The 21,049-nt window shown below is 28.4% G+C and overlaps 2 protein-coding genes across 2 annotated transcripts; both read right to left on the bottom strand.

Annotated features, from left to right (window-relative positions):
• Window positions 1-571: 571 nt before the first annotated feature.
• LOC131606322 (GDP-mannose transporter GONST3-like) lies at window positions 572-1,633 on the bottom strand. The gene has a single exon (XM_058878571.1). The coding sequence runs from the start codon at window positions 1,611-1,613 to the stop codon at window positions 606-608; it is 1,008 nt and encodes a 335-aa protein (XP_058734554.1). The 5' UTR covers window positions 1,614-1,633; the 3' UTR covers window positions 572-605.
• A 10,959-nt stretch (window positions 1,634-12,592) lies between these two features.
• LOC131601371 (probable serine/threonine-protein kinase PBL1) lies at window positions 12,593-17,045 on the bottom strand. Its single transcript, XM_058873168.1, has 5 exons — window positions 16,830-17,045; window positions 14,906-15,573; window positions 13,993-14,250; window positions 13,581-13,700; window positions 12,593-13,432 (listed from the first exon to the last, which is right to left on the bottom strand). Exons 2-5 carry the CDS (start codon window positions 15,530-15,532, stop codon window positions 12,797-12,799), a joined length of 1,641 nt encoding a protein of 546 aa, XP_058729151.1. The 5' UTR covers window positions 15,533-15,573; window positions 16,830-17,045; the 3' UTR covers window positions 12,593-12,796.
• Between the last annotated feature and the right edge of the window lie 4,004 nt (window positions 17,046-21,049).

The raw sequence follows: 21,049 nt of genomic DNA on the forward strand, positions 1-21,049 counted from the left end.
AATAATCATTAAATTCAAACATACAACTGTGGGATTCGAACCTTGATAATGATGTCTAACCTTATAATATTGATTTTTCTCAATTGAGATTGAATTTGCAAATTAAAAAATAATTTTTAAATATTAAAAATTAAAACACATTCAATGATTAAAAATCTCTCATTCTATTCCGTGAATCTCTCACGCACCACGCGCGTTTCTAAAAATATCGGAATATCTCACGCACTATGTGCGTTTCTAAAAACATCCTTTATTTTCGGAGGTGTATCTCCAAAAAACACAATTTTTTAAATTTTACGTTAATTTGTTTCGTAGATGCATCTACAAAATCTTTTTTTATCATTGTTTAAATGATTCTGTAGATGTATCTACGGAACAATTCAACGAGAAAAAAAAGTGTAGACTGAGATATTCTTTCAAACAATACTAAATTTTTAATTCTATACTATTCATTTAGCTGATAAAGGAAAAAATAGAAGAGCAAGATAGAAAAAAAATTAAAGAAAACTAAATAAATAGTAAATGAGACTATTATTTTGCTAGTGTTTCGTTACACATTTTTAGTCTCATACTCAAATTTACCACAATCTTTTTTTCAAAGATCTCTAGCGCTTAGCTTCTACATCAATGTGATTCTCTAGAACTATTTCTTTCGGTTTTCTTGTAGATTGCTGATACAAAACCCCACCAAGCATACAAATCAAAAGCCCCAATGTACCAACCCACGTCGAGTGCTTATCCCATATAACCAAATTCACCATAACTGTCAACAACTTGTTCACAATCCCAAGAACAGTAAAACCAGTTGCAGAAATAGCCCTCCGGCACGAAAATCCAAAGAAAGAGATCGCAAGACCGAATAAACACGACAGCACCACCGGCAAAACCACCGCGAAAGAATGCCAATCAGTCTCGTCATTGATATCATTCTTTATCTTCTTGAACTCGTCCATTATGAATAACTCCAATGGAAAAAGCATAAGAGCCTCGATGTTGTTGTACAACACGAGACCCCAAGTGTTCAATTCAATTGTGTTGATCACATGCTTTATGTAAACGAAATCTATCGTCATACTAACCAAATACGCGACTGCCCACGTGTAAGCCGTGAGCGTAAACTGATAATCAGTTGCAACGTAAAGTAGACTTCCTGCGAAAATCGTAGCCAAGGAAGCCCATGTTTTTATAGACGGCCACGGCCGGTGTAAAAACATGGACTCCCCGACCGCAACAAAAATTGGAACGGCCGATCGGAATACAATGAATGTGTCTACATTGGCATGTAAAAGCAACTCACTGTTGGTGAAAAGAGATAGATAGAAGATCACAGCAGCGGGTAAAAACCGCCACATTGTGATCAGATTAAGCTTGTCGTGTTGGACAAGCTTAAGCCAGCCGCAGAGTAAAACTCCGGCTGCACTAGTGAAATACTGCAAAGCGGTGAGGGCGCCCGGGTAAGGGAATTTCATGACAGCCCATTTGTTGATGATTGACAGTAGAGATGCAGATAAACAGTAACCAGCAGCAACACCATAGACTGAAATTTGATGAGCAATTGAAGTGTGCCAATTTTTAACAACACTGTCATTCTCATTCATATTTAATTTCTTCATTTTTTTGATATGTTCTTGGGTTTGATTGTTGTGCCTTCTAGGTTGTGATTAAAAAAAAGTTGTGAGGATACGTATGGCTTTTAAATTTAAGTTATTCCCATATAAACCTTAATTTTTTTTTTTTGAAAGGATAAACCTTAATTACTTTTTCATAAATGTGTAACTTTTTTTTTTACAATTTTATTCAATGAATAAATTAATCATCTATAAAATTATATATATATATATATATATATATATATATATATATATATATATATATATATATATATTTAATCCATTACAAAATATTAAATATAAGATTTTTAATTTATTGTAATTTTTTTATGTTGAAATTAAATGAATGTAAATGGTTAATGTATGGTTCAAATAGTTACGCTAACATTTATTTATATTTATGTATTAATGTAAATAAGTGGTTGAAATCAACCAAATTTTTTTAAAAAATATTTTAATATTTTAATTTAATTAGAAATTATAATTTTAAATTCAATTTTAAAATATAATATTTTAAAATTCTTACAAAAAAATTTTGCGATATTCCACTTAGTTTGAAATAAATTAATTTTTATAGTTACACAAATGATATTTAATATGTATTTTAATACGTATCTTTCGTGAAGGCAACCAATGCACGAATAAGCTTACACTGTTGCCTTTTCTTCCTCCTTTGTTTTGAATTTCTTTCTATCTTTCTATCTTTCCTTTTTTCTTCTTCTTCATACATAACAAGTGAGAGACGTCTAGCTATAGACTTTGTAATTTTGAGAGGGTTTAGTTTGGTCCTCTTCTTATTGGTCCCTTTTTCTTTCTTGAAATCTAAGGTTCTTTGATTTAAAAAATTAGATATTTTTGAGATCATGTTATAGGCACTAGTTCTTATTAAAGATTATTTTAACCTCTATTTATTTTCTTATTTACAGTTTTGGTACTCCCCCTTTTGAGTGTGGAGGTATATTTTAGTTGAATTAAATGAAAGCTTAATTATAACTTTATTCTTTCTATTTCGTTTTTTATTTATTTATATTAACCTATATATTTTAAAAATTATTATTTTAAATTTTTATGCAATTTTCATCCCTTTAATTTATTTTTTTGGTAAAAGTAGTCTATATTTTTATCTCTTTTTCAAAAGAAAATTTAAAAATTATTATTTTAGTTTTTTGTGCATTTTTCATCCCTTTAATTTATTTTTTTGGTAAAAGTAGTCTATAGTTTTATCTCTTTTTCAAAAGAAAATTCAAAAGAAAGATTAAAATCGTGATTTTAAAAATGGAGAGACTAAAATTAAAATAAAATAAAAAGAAGACAAAATAAGAGAAACAAAGTTGTAATTAAGCCTTAAATGAATATACGTTGATTTAGAATTCCAACCTTGATATAATATTTACTTATATTTATATATTGTAAAAGGAGTTGTTGATAATGATATTTTTAAATCAATAATTTTTTTAAAAATTATTATAAATTTTTTAAATTTAATTAGAGATTATGATTTTGAATTCATTGTTTAACATGTAATATTTAAAAATTCTTGAGAGAGAATTTTGTCTACTATTATTATTACTATTATTATCCTACATAGTTGAATAAATTAATTTTTGCAGTTGCACATTATTTAATATGCATATTAAGGATTATTTTCCCCTTTATTTATTTCTTAATCACAATTTTGGTATTTATATTTTATCTTATTTATGAAATTAGTCATTATATTTTAAATTTAAATAATTTTAGTCTTTCTTTTACATTTTTACTGTTCAAATGAAAGATATATTTAATTTTAATAATGTGTCATTTGTGAAACGTGATAAATTATCATATAAAAATATTTTATAAAACTTTTTATTTTGAGTATTTTTTTTTGTTTTATATCCCTTTGATTATTTGAGTTTAATATTATTATTTATTTGTAAATAAATTTAAAGAGTAATAAATATTTAATAAAATATTATTCTTAAACAATTTTCAAGTTTATAAAATTATATAATTTAGCTTTTTTCTTCGGACAAATTTATGTGAAAGAAATATCTAAAATATAATTTCTTCCTATCTAGAACAAAAATGTTTATAAGCAATGTATAAAAATGTATATAGACTATGTCAAAAGTATATATTCATTGGTTATTCACATAAATACGATCTCTTGCTTTATATATTATAAATATTGTAATATAAGAAATTTACTATTCTTGAGAGTATATTACAACTTTTAAAGTATTATTATTATTATTATTATTATTATTATTATTATTATTATTATTATTATTATTATTATTATTATTATTATTATTATTATTATTATTATTATTATTATGTTATAAAATATTTAATTTGTTTGAAAGTCTATGTTAATTTCTAAAATAACATCTAGAAAAAATGTGAGAATCAATTTAGCTTTTCAAAAAGAAAAAATTTAACCTTAAAAAAAAAATTGGGACTACGTTATAGTTTAATTGGCTGATGAAGGAAAGATAGAGAAAAAATAAAATAAAATAAAATAAAATAAATAGGTTTAATAATATATTCTATTTAAGATATTATTTTGGCCGTATCTTTCTGATTTGCAAAGAATATGATCATTAAGCATATATATATATATATATATATATATATATATATATATATATATATATATATATATATATATATATATATATATATATATATATATATATATATATATATATATATATATATATACCTCAATGTGGAATACGTGACCTAATAGGAAGTATCGAGTCTCGAGGTTATTTTCTCTACCATTACCCTGAGAGTTTTCGATCGTGACTAACTTGGTTTGGATGCCTAAATGTTGGCAAAATACTCTCATTGTTGAATTGGCAAACTGACTTTCATTATCTGAGAAAATACATTTTGTTACTCCAAACCTACAAATTATTTGTTTTGAATAAAAATACCTTACTCGTTCCATAGTGATTTTCAACCGCGCCTCTAGTTCAATCCATTTAGTGAAGTAATGTTCACCAGAAGTAAATATTTTAGCTGTCATAGGGTCAAGGAGAATGATCTCATAATGTCAATTTCCCACATATTAATGGCTATGGCGAGGTCACTAAATGGATGACCCTGGTTGGAGTGTGACGTATGTTTGAAAATTGTTGGCACTTGTAGCACTTATTGACAAAGTTGACGTCGAACCTTGGCAAACTGGACTAGTAATATCCAACCCTTAATAACTTATTCTCCAATTATTTTCCTCCTATGTGGCTCCCATACACGTCTTCGTGCACCTCCATCAGTACCAATACCTTCTAATTCTCATAAAGGCACCTCAACATTAATAATACTCTTTCCTTCTTGTATAATTTCCCTGCAACCAAATAAATTTTATAGAATTTTTTTTATTCTTCTCGCCTCCTTTTCATTTGAGGGAACATGTTCACTTGAAAGTATTAGAATTTAGGTGTCATCCATCCATTGTCGTATATTTTTTCCCTCGACACAAATGTTACCTTAAAAAATTTGAAATTTCTATACAACTTTTGAACATTCTACAAATATTTTACCATGTGTATTTCTTCCGTATTGCTTTCGGTTATTACTCACCTTGAACTCAATTATGGTCTAGAATTTGTCTAAGTTGGTTGTGGTGGGGATTCTCATGTAAATTATGGTCTAGAATTTGTCTAAGTTGGCTTTGACTCCCTTTCTAGCTAACATGAAGCACATGAAATTTCTTGTTTGGACCTCGGAAGAGCCTTTGGACAAGCTTAGGTGCATGTTATACCTCATAAAGGATAGTAAGATGTCTTCCAAATATTCATAGTGTTTCTTCTCATATGGAATCTTTACTACCATGTCATCTATGTATACTTCAAAGTTCTTCCATATATGTTATACAAACACCCCGTCCACATGTCTCTAGTAGGTGAAACTAAAATTCTTAAGACCAAAGGCCGTCACATCATAATAATCATTGAAATTATTGGTCATGAAGGAAGTATTGAATGAGTCCAAGGGGTTCATCTTGATTTTGTGGTCCTCTAAGAACATGTCCATAAAATTGAGCAATTTGTATCCTAAGAAAATGTTAATCAACTTGACTATGTTGGGTAAGGGATATGGATCTTTGGAACATACCAGATTGAGATAAGTTACGTCTACACATATCCTCCATTTATCTTGATTATTTTGCTTCATTTGTAAAAGTGAAGTTCATCTGTATTTTTATGTTCTGTAGTATTTTCTATATTTGTATATTGATATTTGATTCTATCGATTTATTTGTAATTTGATTACTTGTTGTAGTATTGAGCCTTGAGTTACTCCTTACACTCAATTAGAATTGAACCTGTTGCAATTTTTTTTAGCTTAAGCAAGTTGGTCAAATTCAAATATTTGTGCCTTGAATCACAAAATAGAAATACTAAAATAAAGAGTTTTTTAAGCTTGTTTCGAATCAAAGATATGGCTAATTTGATTTAGTAGTTCAATTGTTCTAGACGATGAAAATATCCTTTAAGATATTTTCTCCCTTTCCTTTTGTTACCAATCATTCATTTGTTATTGGTTTTAAGAGAATAGAAGGAAAGTTGGTAAGAGAGAGTATAAGGAAAGTAGAGGAGAAGGAGATGAAAATATTGAGCATGTTTCCATACAAAGAAAATAACACATTAAATACTTTAGTCTTTCTTTATTGTGTGAATGCACACATGTTTAATGTCGAGAAGCTTAAGTTGGGTGATATTTTAGAAACCCTGTAGAGCCGAGTGGATCCATAAGATAAGGAACCCGCTAAGACTTATGGTGTTTCAAAGACTTTCATTTTGTTGTTCTTCTGCTATTGTACGAATGCACGTATGTTTAATGCCTTAGGTGATTCTATGCAGGTGAAAGGAAAGGATAAGCTTTTCTAATGATTTTTCACAGACTTTCATTTTGCTGTTATTCCGTTGTGGATGTTGTACATATGTATATTATGTATATACCTCTTAGTTTTTATTAGGCACCCTTGTATAACATGTGTCATATTGTACATTATTCCTTTAAACATGTATATATAATGTTGTCGTTAGGCACTTATGTGTAATAATATCAATTAACACTATATGTAATATATTTCTAGATGTATATTATAGGTGGTTGTTACAGTCCACCTTGATGAAATCACAACATTGTATGACTCAAATAATGATTAAATAAATTTTTGAAAATTAACTATGATTTGAATCATGTGACTACTTAATTTAAATCACATTTTTCAAACTATGATCTGAATCAAACAAGCTATTTCTAGATTTTATCATCCTAATTCAGGTCATTATTTCATCTAATTCAAATCATAACTTTATGATCTGACTCGATTCAATTTCTCAGTATCTCACCTATTTTGTGCTTAACCTTTAGTACCTATATAAATCATTTTCATCATCCTCTCCAAAAACAGAACAATTGAAGTTAATGTTGTTCATCAATTTGAAAATAATCAGAAACCATACTTTCATAAATCTAGAAAATATTGTGTGTTGATTGAGAATAATCATAAACCATACTTTCACACCTTCTCTCTCAAGTAAAACTAGTAGAAAAACTACATAGTGTGTTGATTTAGTTAGACCTGTTTTAAGAGTTATGTGAGTTTCTTCAAGATAGTCAATCATCTTCAACCTTGAACCAAGAAACCCCATTGTTGTTGTACACAACTCTAGTGACTAAGTGTGAGAGGTAGATACAAAGTACATTGGGGATATAATCTTATTTGTGAATCTTTTTAAGTGTATTAGATTGAAGATTGGATATTGTGATTATGGTGCTTGGAGATTGACTTCCAACAAGAAAATTTTATTGTGTTCTCCATTGAATTCATATAACCAAGTGAAGGTAGTTGCAGGATAAAGTTGGGAGATTTCCAAGATCCTTGAGTAGAACAAAGGCTCGTAGAAAGTATCAATAGAGTTAAGTGAAAACTACTGCAGATTAGAATCTTGGAGCGCAACTTTGGATCTAGCAGAAAAATTGGGTAAAGATCAAGTGAAGATCTTGTGAATTTAGAAGTTTTGAATGTTCTACAACAACAGAAGGGAAATCCATATTTAGACATGTATTGGCTTAAGCAATTTGGCTTGAAATATTGAGTGTTAATTGATTGTCAATTGTAAGAAAATATCTTGTATACTAATTTGAAAAATAGCGAAAGATGTAACAAATTTTTAGTGGGTTGCCATTGAATACTGGACTAAGTGCAAAGAAAGGACAAACATACTGAACTTATATAAACCTTGGATACTCTGTGTATGTCTGTGTCTATCTATCTATTTATCTATATATCTATTTGTGTGTGTGTATATATATATATATATATATATATATATATATATATATATATATATATATATATATATCTTTTACATTTCAGTATAGATTTTCACGACTTAGACTTTATCACTTTCAAGAATCACATGTTAATAGATTTTTATATACTTATAGAGATTTATTATGTAAGTGTAGGTCTATGATAGATCTAGTAGTTTGAATCTACTTTATACGATTATGACTGTATAAACAGTTAATGTTAGATTGTTTGTTCAATTAATCAAAATTCAAAGGCGAGAACAATTCAATGGGCGTGTTCAATAGAACTCCCATATTAAAAGGCAGAATTTGTACATTTAGAAATGATTTCATGTTTGTTTACTTGATATCAGTTGATTAAATGACTTTGAATTATTTGAAGCAATCTAAGATTATTTAGTTAACAAGACATATGGTCATCAATTTAGAGATTTGAATTAACTTTATCTAACTAGAATTTTGTTGACAATATGTTAAGGTCTATGTGTAGGAAATGCCAACCTAGCCACATGACTTGACAATATTATATATTTCAATTTTGTTTGAAAAACTGATTTATCATAAAGCTTGAAGCATTTGAATCTAATCTAAACAAAGAAAAAATTTAATGAATAGAAAATAAGTATCTCCTTGAAAACCTCTTCTTCCAAGGTCACCCTAAATGAAGATGTAGACAGTTCATATGAAGAATCTTCGTAAGACAAATTTGGTGTGTTCATCATTCCTATTAATAGTTATATGAAAATATACTAAGCAATATAATTTGAGTGTACTAAATCATTGTCAATGTTGAACCAATTACCAAATTTGTTGAAGCTTAAGTTCAAGTGAAGAAGTAGCTAATATTTTTTTAATGGCAAGACGCATGCACAAAATTCAAAATGAGTGTCTGTTTCAATTCATTAATATCTAATTGAAAGATCATCAACACGAGCAAATGAAGACGTGTCCAATCACATTTTTTTATCGTATTGTTCTTTTTCTATAAATGTTTAGTTGTTTAGTAATGTTACTTGTGCAACAAGTTAAATATTAGATGACATTGGTATGGTCATTCTTCTCTCTCCTTAATCTTTTTGTAGTATGTCTGATTTATCTTAATTGTTAGAATGTTTTATATGTTGTTTAAGTAAGATTTTTTTATCTACTATTTGAGGTAATTTGATTGCATAATATATTCATAGCATGTCTTTTTGCATCATTAGCATAACATCAAAATTTTCATTTGCATCAATTGTTTTTCAATTGGCATCAAAATAAATTTTCATATGCATTAAAATCTTTATTTGCACTAAATATTTTTATTTAAAACTTTTAATCAAATTTTCATTAAAGTAAATTTTAGCATTTCAATTTTATTTAATTTTTTGGCAGATGATTCAAAACACCCTTTAGTTTGATTTAAATAAAAAAAAAAGGAAATGCGCATCTGATTCAAATAACCACCTTGCTTTAACCAAATTAATAATTATGGTAATTCTCAACATTTCGCCTCTTCCAACTTGATTCGAATCGCCAAATAACTTGATTCAAATAAAAAAGAGCCATTGTTGAGTTTTGCTAAATTATGATTCAAATCATACAAATGCTTGATTCAAATCAATTAAATTTCCACTTTTAGTTCAAATCATCTTTCACCTTGATTTGAATAATTCTAAATCAATACTAGTTGTTAAAACCTTTCTACTTCTCATCTCATTCATTCATTCCATTATAATTAAGTTTCAATTTTCAATTTTCATTCATTCATTTATGCATTCCACCTCTTTTTCCCTCCAACCTTCAAATCTCCAACCTTCATCATTCAACTTAAATCAACTCGAGTTCATCATTGCTCATCATGTTTTCATCATTCATCAATGGGAAATTCTAAGAAATAAATGTATAAGCCACAAGAGAAACGTCCTAGTTCATCTTCTCAACCACCTCTAGTTCCAACTTAATGGAAAAGATTCGTCCAGACCAAAAAATAAGGTAATTCTCTCAAATTGATATGTTCATGTTGCTGGTTCTACTTCTTATACTCTAAATTTCTCTGTCATTTTGCATAAGGTGAATCACCTCATATTTTTGGATGAGTTCAAATTTTTTTTCCGCAAATATTCTTTAACAAAAGTCATGATCAAGAGTATTTTGTCACTAATAAATCTGAGACAACATTAAAAATGGACTTTTTGTAACTTTTTAAGAATCATAATCTATTGAAATTTTTGGGTGTTGAAGAATATTTAGCAAGTGTACTAAAAATGTCACCGAATAATAAAATCTAAGTTTGTATCAACAGAGATTGTTTTATTTTAACAAAGCAATTTAAAAGTACTAGAATTATAAAATAGTGGGATTTCGTGAGAGTTGGTTTAAAACAAAAATTAAACAAAGTGTTGAAAAATTATAAGATTAAAGGCAATCAGACTTTAATTTGAATCCCTTTGTATGTCACTATTGATGAAGGTGTTATTTGTCTAAATTAATTTTCTTTGTAATTACAATGATTTGCAAAGTCATTATATTCAATTATGGTCCTATATAATTCAATTTTCTTTGATGTATAATTCACTATTTTACACAACAAATCACTAATCTCTTAGGTCAGTATGAAGTTATAAAAGGAAAATTTGATACGTTAAAGAAGAAATACATGAATTTCTGAGCAGAATTTGGTCTTCAATTGAGAAAGATCGTCAATCCTTGCTCCTAAAACTCTTTCACAAGTCAAAGTCTCTAAAATCTAATTTTCCTTCTTTTAGGATTGGGAAAAAACTCAATTCCACAATTCAGCATTGTAACAGTGTCATAATTTTCGTCTATTTTGACTCCGATTTAGACTTTGCCTTATTCATAAAAGTTATAGATATGGTCAAAATACTACACATAATCATGATGTAAATTATGCTGAAATAGTTATTTCCTTCGCAATTTATTCACTTTTTCATCTTTGTGTTGTTTCTTCACTTCTTCATTTTCTTCCTATTTCTTCATAAAACTTAAACATAATCTACTAAAAATCATCAAAAACATATGCAAATGCTTAATAAAATTATATGATTATTTTAGGTCATTACAACTCCAAATTTACAATGTTACTCGTCCTTAAAAAACTCATTCATAACCGTGATCTTCCTCGAAAATTTGTACTTACTAAACCAATGACAAACATCAATCATTGTCGAGATATCACTTTTGTTTATGCCTTCAATCTAACATAATCCAAAGAGCTTTTCTTCAACTTTTTGTATACTCAACCTTCTTTCAATCTCACTTGTCACTCTTATTTAAAACAATATGGTAAACACTCATTCACATAAATTGACATCAAACCTATGAATTTGTATGATTTTTAAAAATTTGCCACTTTCTATTCAAAAACACGCATTTGAGATCTTTCAAAGATTATAATGTGGCTTTTGTTAGAGCGGAATATATTTGACAAATAAATTTGTCTCAAATATAAGAAAAAAAAATTTAAATTTCTATGATATTAAATATAAGCAAAAAAAAATCAATATTTATTACATTCAATGTCACTATTTCAATATTTGGTAGGGAGAACCACGGTTCGATCCCCCGCAACTGCGATCGGGAGGGGGATGGAACCACTTGATGCCAGAACTCGCCCCCGAACCGGACTAAACCGGTGCTATAAAGCAAAAAAAAATGTCACTATTTCAAATATACCCTACAATTTTTTACATTATAAATGTTTGTAACAATTTCCAAAGCAAAAAATAGGGGTAGAATTAGAAAGAATTAAATGCATTGAGACATTCTCCTTAAAGGGTGAGTTTTTTTGCAAATTTACTTATATTTGAGACTGGAGGGAGTACCTTCCCATTATTAGGCAATCCTTAAATATTCTTCTTTTGTAAACGATGGATACTAGAATTTAAATATTCTTTTTTAAGTGATGGATACTAGAACTTCAAAAATGTTTTCTTCTTAGCAATTTTTTTCGAAGAAAACAACCTAAATAAACTCATCATTAATAACATCTTACATTATTGTAACAAAAAATTGAAATTCATGATTCTCTATTAATTAAAATGGCACTGTTGACCATTTTATTAATTCATGATTCTTTATTAATTAAAATTTATTTTGTTTTCCTAAATTACTTATTTTATGTAAAAAAAAATAAAATAGAGTTAATAATTGTTATGTAACATCAGTATGCATAAAAAATGTACACATGTCATTAAATCACCTCTCATTATATAGATAATTCTAAAAATATTTTTGTAAATGACATACGACAATTGACAGTGGCATAATAATGAAATATGATTAAACAAATATGTAATTTATTGTTACACTGACAAAATATACCAATAAAATCCAACTCAAAATTGGTATGACAAATGTCTTATATATCATAAATGTTTAAAAAAATGAAGATAATCATAGCTACACAACATTGACAATGATTTCTTGACAAAAGTATTATAGTAGAAGTACTGTTGCACTTTGTGATGTATCTATTTCAGCCATGAATGAGAACCATGCTATGAAATAATCACTCTGCTGCCACTAATGTTGTTGGTAATGGTATACTTCTTATTCCACACTTCAAGACCAAATTAATTGCACCTTTTATAATATAACACATAGTAAAATCTTTGCAACTTTCTGGTATACCATATTTCTTTTTCTTTAGTACTGGATAAGGGTTGAAATGCAAAAGATTGTATAAAATTTTATAAAAATGAAGTAACTAGTTGAACCAAGGGGACCAACCTTTGCACTATGCACAAAAGAGCATCCTCTCTGCATCACACTGAGGGATGATTTTACAAATCTTTATCTCCTATAAATCTTTGTTGAACTACACCCAGAAAAAGAATAATAAAATAAAAAATGAAAATTATAGACAATCAAAATCCTTCAACAACACTAGCCTTTCTAGAGGCTGAGGTTAATGACTTGCGGCTTTCTTGCCTGTCAAGCTCCTCCAAATATAGGGTAGAAGAAAAGGCGTGATGCGGAAGTTGAATCGGCACTCCCGACCATCTTGGAGGCGAAACAGATACCAGGGCTCTGGCTGATGGTGAAGGAGAGAAACTTGATCTTGATGCAGGGTGGATGATAGCGTCGAGACTTGGTGATCTTGACATTTGTTTTGTAGAGGTTTGTGCTGGTTCTTGCAATGGGAATTTAGAAGAATGCTTCAAATCTTGTATCTTTTTTAGAATTTCAACGACGGTTCCCATGGTTGGTCTTTCTGATGGCTCCATTTGAAGGCACCTTTGTGCAATGTTAGCTATGGTTCTTGCAGCTTTAGAAGGAAATCGACCTTTGAGCTGAGGATCCATGATCATTGACAAACGATGATTATCTGATAGGAAAGGCCTGCTCCACTTCACCAAATTCCTCTCTTCCTTGGGGTGACGGCTATCGAGATTCTTTCTTCCTGTAAGTAGCTCTAGAAGAAAAATTCCAAAACTCCATACGTTGCTTTTTGGAGTGAGCAATCCTTTCTCAAGTGTCTCCATGGATAGGTTTCCAACGGCCTGAGCAATAATAAATTCATGAACATGATGAATGCGAACAGAAATTATGGAACAGATGTTCATGATAAATATGATGAAAATATAGAGGGTATTGCAAAATATCAAAGGTATTTTAGAGGAACACTACAGTATAAATTAAAGCACTTACAGATGAACTGCTTGAAATCTCTTCCTTGGGAACATGTCCAACACAGCCATACCCTGAAAGCTTTGCACTGAAATCTTTGTCAATCTGTATGTTGGCAGTTGAGAATTCATTATACATTGCCTGCAGACACAAAAGAGCTATGTCAACAAAAAGAATAACGCACACTTGATTAAATAATGTGCTAAAGGGAGGTCAATCGAAACAAAACAACTAATCATGAAATCCTTGAAATAATACAGTCCATATATTTGATCATATAGCACCAAGTACCGACACTTCACATTGAAAGCATGTCTGGTGTCTGACACGTGTTAGAGTACGACACCAACACATACAAATAGAAAATGAAGACATAACGACACGAGGTTTCTTCAGTTCATTACATAATTCAATATAATTTCATACTAATTACCTGAAAAGGCCCTTCTTCATGCAAGAAAGAAAGACCTAGTGCAGCACATATTGCAATTTTCATTCTTGTATTCCAATCAATTGATGGTCCATCAGATCTCCCATACAATAGGCGGTCCAAGCTTCCATGGTGTAGCTTCTCATAAACCAACATTCTATGTTCCGAACCATCACGAGCGTGAAATCCTAGTACTCTACAGAGGTTTGGATGCCGCAAAGATGCAAGAGTATTAACCTCATTTATGAATTCCTTCAAGCCCTGAAAAAAGGCACATAATTTTAATCCAAAAGTAATTTAGAGTTTTTATGTAACAAAATTCACAACACTAACAGTAACTTGTAACTGAAATTATGCCTTCAATTAGAAAGTATGCAATTCTTAACAGTTTTTTAACACCGCGAGGATTTGACAATATATTCACATGCATAGTTTTTTCTCCCCAAACAGAACCAATCAAATCCGCGGACACCCATACATACAAGGGAATGGTACAAAATAACTGTCACAAACATTTATCTTAATATCAGAAACAATAGCCCACAAGTACTGATGATAGGGCAAAAAGAAACATCACTAACCCAGTGCATTTTGGTAAAAGAAAAACATGTAGAATAATTAAGAATCGATTTTGCTCACCATAAAAGCCAAGAATTGTAGCTTCATGGTTCATGTGTATTCGAGGATAATAACAATTTACCTTTAGTGAATCCAACAACATGTTTTATTATCAACTGACATTTTAAAATCACTAACATGCAAATGGGGGATGTAATCACTAATTAGGCAATTAATAATTTGTATGCATAGAATACTGAGAAATGAAATTAAAATACTGCACTACAGAAAAAAAAAGTACCTGAGTTGATGAGTGAAGGCGTGTAAAACTAAAATACTGCAATACAGAGAAAAGTACCTGATTTGATGGGCGAAGGCGTGTGACCGTGGCTTCAAACTTTTTTGAACTTGAAGCATCGTCACCAAAGGAAGCTTTATAGATGGTGGACGAAAGAGATTCTGACATGTATCGATCTGAAGAGAAATTGTGGCAAGCAGCAGCAAGCTCGTCGTAAGAAAAATTTCTAAGTGACCCAGTTGGTGGAAGCGGCAGAGGTCCAGAAGCATATAAGGGACCACTAGCTGTCCCCAACTTAAAGCTCCCAATAGCCTTCAGCGTACCACCACCCTTGGGAGATGGAAGCGGTAAAGGCTGTGGACTAGGCGAACGCTGCTCCTTCACTGATGCAGCTCGATATTTTGGCTCTTCTTCCTCATATTCAATTGAGACCAAAGCATCTTGGTCTGCTTCATCGAGAGATGATGGAGCAGACAATGCTCGTATTCTATTGTTATTGACTCTAACACTGGTTTGAATAGGTTTCACTCTGATCTTAAAACTAGGAGGCGCTGACTGGAGTGAACGAGTATGAGTTTGAGGTTCAGGCAGTACTGTTGGAGAATCCTCGCCAGGGCTTACGCGTTTTACATACACAATCTGATCAGACTTTTTCTTCTTTCTCTTCAATATAGGAAAACACCCCATCGTATGTACAGAACTAGAATGTTATAGAAAACTGTTTATGTCTGCAAAAACAAAATAAAAGAACCATAAATAAAAGTTATATCCGAAACACTTTACTGAAATTAAACATAAACATTCTAAATCACATAAGAAATCATGCAAACATGTGTTTTCCAAAGACATGGAGTGACACCACATTCTAAATTTCCTATCTCATTAAAATAAACTAGGCACTTGATAGAAAAAAAAGGCTTAAAAGAAAATGGTGAAGCATGTGCCTATCATATTTTATTCCTAACTCTTGTATCTGGGCAGTGTGCCAATGAGATTCCCGCCACGCCTACTCCTCACTGCCTCGATGCTTCACAATGGACATTAGGCTCCCTGCCCCTCAGAGATCCATACTATCAGAATACAATGAAATTAAGATTCCTAAACTCCAGCACAATTCCAGGGAGTTGGAGTGTGTCTGAGTAATTCCGGAATCAAAACAAAACTCCATGTGACCTGTATTGGTGGAGCAAGGCTTCGAACAATCACGATTGAAGAAATTTGGATTATGAAGTGCCTAACAACCTATGAAGCACGGACACCGAAAACACGACACTAACACGTCAACACCGATAATAATTTAAGAAATTAATAAATTAATCGTAATCACAAGTGTCGGTGTCTGTTTTGGCCACCAACGCTGTCGCAGACACATCTTTTCAGAGGTGTCGGTGCTACAGCACTAACGACTATCTTTGATTAGTCCAATGGAAAAGTAACTACAAAAACAATTTTTAACCCCATTTTTCTTCATTCCTAATTCAGAACTATTACTACAATTAGTAAACAATTGGTTAATCAATCAATCAATCACCTAACCTCATTTCCATCTTATATCCATCATAGTCCAAAAACAATAATTGACCAAATTATATTATTTTTCCCATCTCACTATCCAATTTCTACAACAAATATTCAATAAATAAAACCAAAAAAAAAATATATAAACGCGTGTATATACCAATGAACAAAACCACTCAATTGCTAAACCCTTACTAGTTCTACTGCATGAATCTCCACATCAAAAACTACATGAATCAAAACCAACTCAGATCCATAATATCAATGAAATTTCAACATAAACTTATTCAATCAATTCACTTTAACATATCAAGGTAACAAAAAAAAAATGAAATTTCATCAAACAATAATTACAAACCGATTAAAAAAAATCACCAAAACCAAAACCTAAATTCCGAACAAAAATTTCCACAGATAAACGCTAAAATTGCACGAATCGAAGGGAAAGTATCACAAATTCACAAACCTGAAGGAGAAATGGTAGCTCATGCAATTCTCAGTGAAGCGATCAAAGGTGGAAGAAATGGTAAAAATTTATGGAAATTTTGTGTGGTTTCGATTCGTCCACGATTGAACTCTTATAGAGTCAAAGAAAGCAGATTGAAAAAGCTGCGAAGTGAAGGTTTTAGAGAGAGAAAGTAGAAGAATATTGAGAGAGAGAGAGAGAAAGAGAGAGAGAGAGAGAGAGAGAGAGAATGGGAAATAAATTAACAATGGTCAAAGATGTATTCAAACCCCAAAGTTAGTTTATGTTATTAAAATAAATAAAATAATTAAACACCAATGACCAAATAAGATTTGTTATTTTTATTTAAATTCAAATATTGGTATTGAAAATGATTGTAGATACACTCAATTACATATTAAGATTTGAATGAAAAATATTTTTTGCTAGAAAAAATTGAGATAGATCATTTCTCATAATATTTATATATTTTTTGGTCAAAGAAATAAACATTTATAGTTGTAGTCAAATCAAAAATATTTATATATATAAAGAAAACAATTATGTTTTATGGTATTACATATATAGAAAATTTGAAATTCAAACAAATTTTACTACTTTGAATTTATTTAATGATGTTAGTAAAAAAATAAATACTTATATTGGTAGTCAAAACAAAAATATTTGTATAAAGAAAAAATTATATTTTATGGTATTATATATATAGAAATTTTGAAATTTAAATAAATTATACTACTTTCAATTTATTTAATGGTATTAGTCCAAATATATCGCTTAATACTATACATTAGGTTTTCTATTGACTGTCTTATTTTTATTAAAAAAAAAATCTCATATCTAGATTTTCATTTAGATGAAAATATAAATATATTTTTTGTAATTGAAATATAAGTATTTGTTTTGCACGTTTATATAAGAGTCTATCCATTTGGTTAAATAAAATTCTATGGATACATGATTTAAAGGACAAAGTTTGAGCACTGTATATTCGTCTTTATATTTATATATGTGATTTAAAAAAATCTTTGTATTTAAACACAAATTTGCGTGATTATTAATGTTTATACTCGCTATGACACCTCAATATCTATATTCATGTCTATTAAATTAATTAATTATAGAATATTATATAATTTAAATTTTTTAATAATATAAAAAAAATTATGGATATTATTATTAAATTAAGAAATAAATAAATACTTTGGATATATTAAAAATTAATAAATATGTATTTTATATAATAATATAAATTTATTATATAAATCTTTAATGCGGGTATGAGACAAGGTGGGTAGTAAGGTACTCATGCCTGCATTCTTATCCGTTTATTTTAATGGGTAATTATCCATACCCGCACCGTATCTATTTTGTGAGTTTTTACCCTATTTGTTGTGGGTGTTTTTTTTTTTACTGATATTATGAGTCAAATTGTCAATCTTATGAAAACAATTTTTTTATAATATTTGTTATAAAATATCTTTTTCATATTTAATTAATGTAAAATTGATTGTTTTATTTATAGTTAAAATTGAAGAGAGTAAATGAATATGTGACTACTAAAATCCAAAATTAGAAACGAGAAAAAAATATGCATATGAACCCTAAGGATTGGTATCGTAAATGGATGTAAGATAGGCTTTGGCTAATATGCATAAGGATTTTACTTATGCACCATGCATAAGTTTACATAAGTTATGGGATCATGAGTTTTAATCCAGTATTGAGTAAGCTTACATAAGTTATGGGATCATGTGTTTTAATCCAGTATTGAGTATTGAGTGGTGAGTATTGAGTAATAACAATTGATGTCTAGAATTTGATCCAATGATCCAAGGGTCCATAATAATCTATGCATGGTGCATAGATTTTGGAAATTTCTTTCTCTACCTCCCTCTTTTCTTGGCCACCTCTGGTGAAAAACCCAAAATACCCTCAGTTCGGAAATGCATTTCCGAAACGTTTTTTTTTTTCAAAATTTGTCTTATTTCGGAAATGCACTTCCGAAAACACGAAAAAAAGGTGTTTTCGGAGATGCATTTCCGAAAACACCCCTTTTTTGAGTTTTCGGAGATGCATTTCCGAAAACACTTTTTTTTGGGAGGGGTGTCTTCGGATGTCTTCGGAGATGCATATCCGAAATATTCCAAGACCAAATTGGTCTTGGAATGTTTCGGATATACACTTCCGAAAGAATTCAATAATTATTAAAAAATTAAAATCAAGGTGAATCAATATAATTAATAGGTATAAAATCAAGGTGAATCAATAAAATGAAGGTGAATCAATAAAATCAATGTGAATCAAAATTTCCTAAACATTTTTAAAGTTCAAAATTATTTTTAACTTATATAAATCAAAAACATTTTAATTCCATAACTAAATTTTGAATTATATAGAATAAAATATAAAATTTATTCATTAAATTAAATTAAGACAAAATCTTTTTTAATTTTTTTAAACTAAATAAAAAATTATAACTCATTTTTAATTATGAATCATAATAGAAATATATAAATATATAATAATAATTATTAATTTTGTAAGTGAAATATATAAATAAATAATATATAAATATATAATAATTAATATATAAATATATAAATATATAATAATTATTATAAATTAAAACACTCATTTTTTTAATTTTTATAATTATTATATAAATATATAAATATATTTATAATTAATATATAATAATTATTATATAAATATATAAATATATTTATAATTAATATATAATAATTATTATATAAATATATAAATATATAAATATATAAATATATAATAATTTTATAAATATATAATAATTATTATAATTATTATATAAATATATAAATTAAAACACTCATTTTTTTATTTTTTTTGTAAATACATAATAATTATTATAAATATATAAATATATAAATAAAAATTATAACTCATTTTGTAAGTGAAATTATTTTAGTTTTTTTAATTAAAATTATTTTAAATTTTAAAATATGAATCAGAATAGAAATATATAATAATTATTATTCATAACTCATAAATTATATCAAAATATATAATTATTATTATTTATTACTCATAAATTATATCAAATTAATGATATATGAATTAATTAATATCCTAAAATTAATTTTTGGGATTTTTAGATTTTTTTTTGTTTTTTCGGAGATGCATCTCCAAATTAATCAAAATCCCAATTTTTGTGATTTTTTCGGAAATGCACTTCCGAAGTCTCGAAAAATTTAGAAAAAAAATATTTCGGAAATGCATTTCCGAAGCAGGGGTAAAGTAGAGTTTTCGTTGGGGGTGACCCCCATAGAGAGGTGGGTAAAGAAAAAATCTAGATTTTTATCTATGCACGGTAACTGCTATGCTCAATTTACATATCAGTATTTGAATATAAAATATTTGAACGATATCATTTCTTACAATATTTATATATTTTCTGATAAAAAATAAATACTCATAATTGTTGTCAAAGCAAAAATGTTTATATAAAGAAAAAATCATATTTTATGGCATTGAATATATAGAATTTTTTAAATTTAAATTAATTTTCTACTTTAATATGTTTAATGGTATTAGTCAAAATATATCGTTTAATTACTATAAATTGTGTTGACTGTTTCATTTTTATTTTGAAAAAAATTACATCCAAATTCCTACTAATTTAGAAGAAAATATAAATCTTTTAAATATTTTTAATAGATGTTTAAATATTTGTTTAACATGTTTATAAGAGTTTATTCATTTTATTAGACAAAATCTCTATTCTTACGTGAAAGAAATTTTAATAATATTTTTTTAAGAGATAATTTATTTTTTTAATTAATATAAAATTGTTATTTTATTTATAGTTAAAATTGGAGAGAGTAAATGAATAATGTGAATACTAAAATTTAATTAGAAATGAGAAAAAAGATATGCGTGATTTTTTAAAGATGCTTATAGTTGGTAGTTGGTAGCTGATGACTGGTAGTTGGTGGGCGATAGCTGGTGACTGATAGATGGTAGTTTGTGACTGATAGCTGATAAGTTAATTTGAGTGTTTGGTAAATTAGCTGTTACATTAGTTAATAAATACAAAATGACACAAAAGAATATTCTTATTAAAAAAATTTGTGATTTATTTATCTTATCATATTATATTGTTATATTATTAAATTAATTTATATCTGATAAAAATAAATATATTAATAACAACTTACAAAGTAATTTTAATATATGTGAAAAAT

The sequence above is a fragment of the Vicia villosa genome, linkage group LG5, assembly GCF_029867415.1.
Source record: "Vicia villosa cultivar HV-30 ecotype Madison, WI linkage group LG5, Vvil1.0, whole genome shotgun sequence".
NCBI classification, from domain to species: domain Eukaryota; kingdom Viridiplantae; phylum Streptophyta; class Magnoliopsida; order Fabales; family Fabaceae; genus Vicia; species Vicia villosa.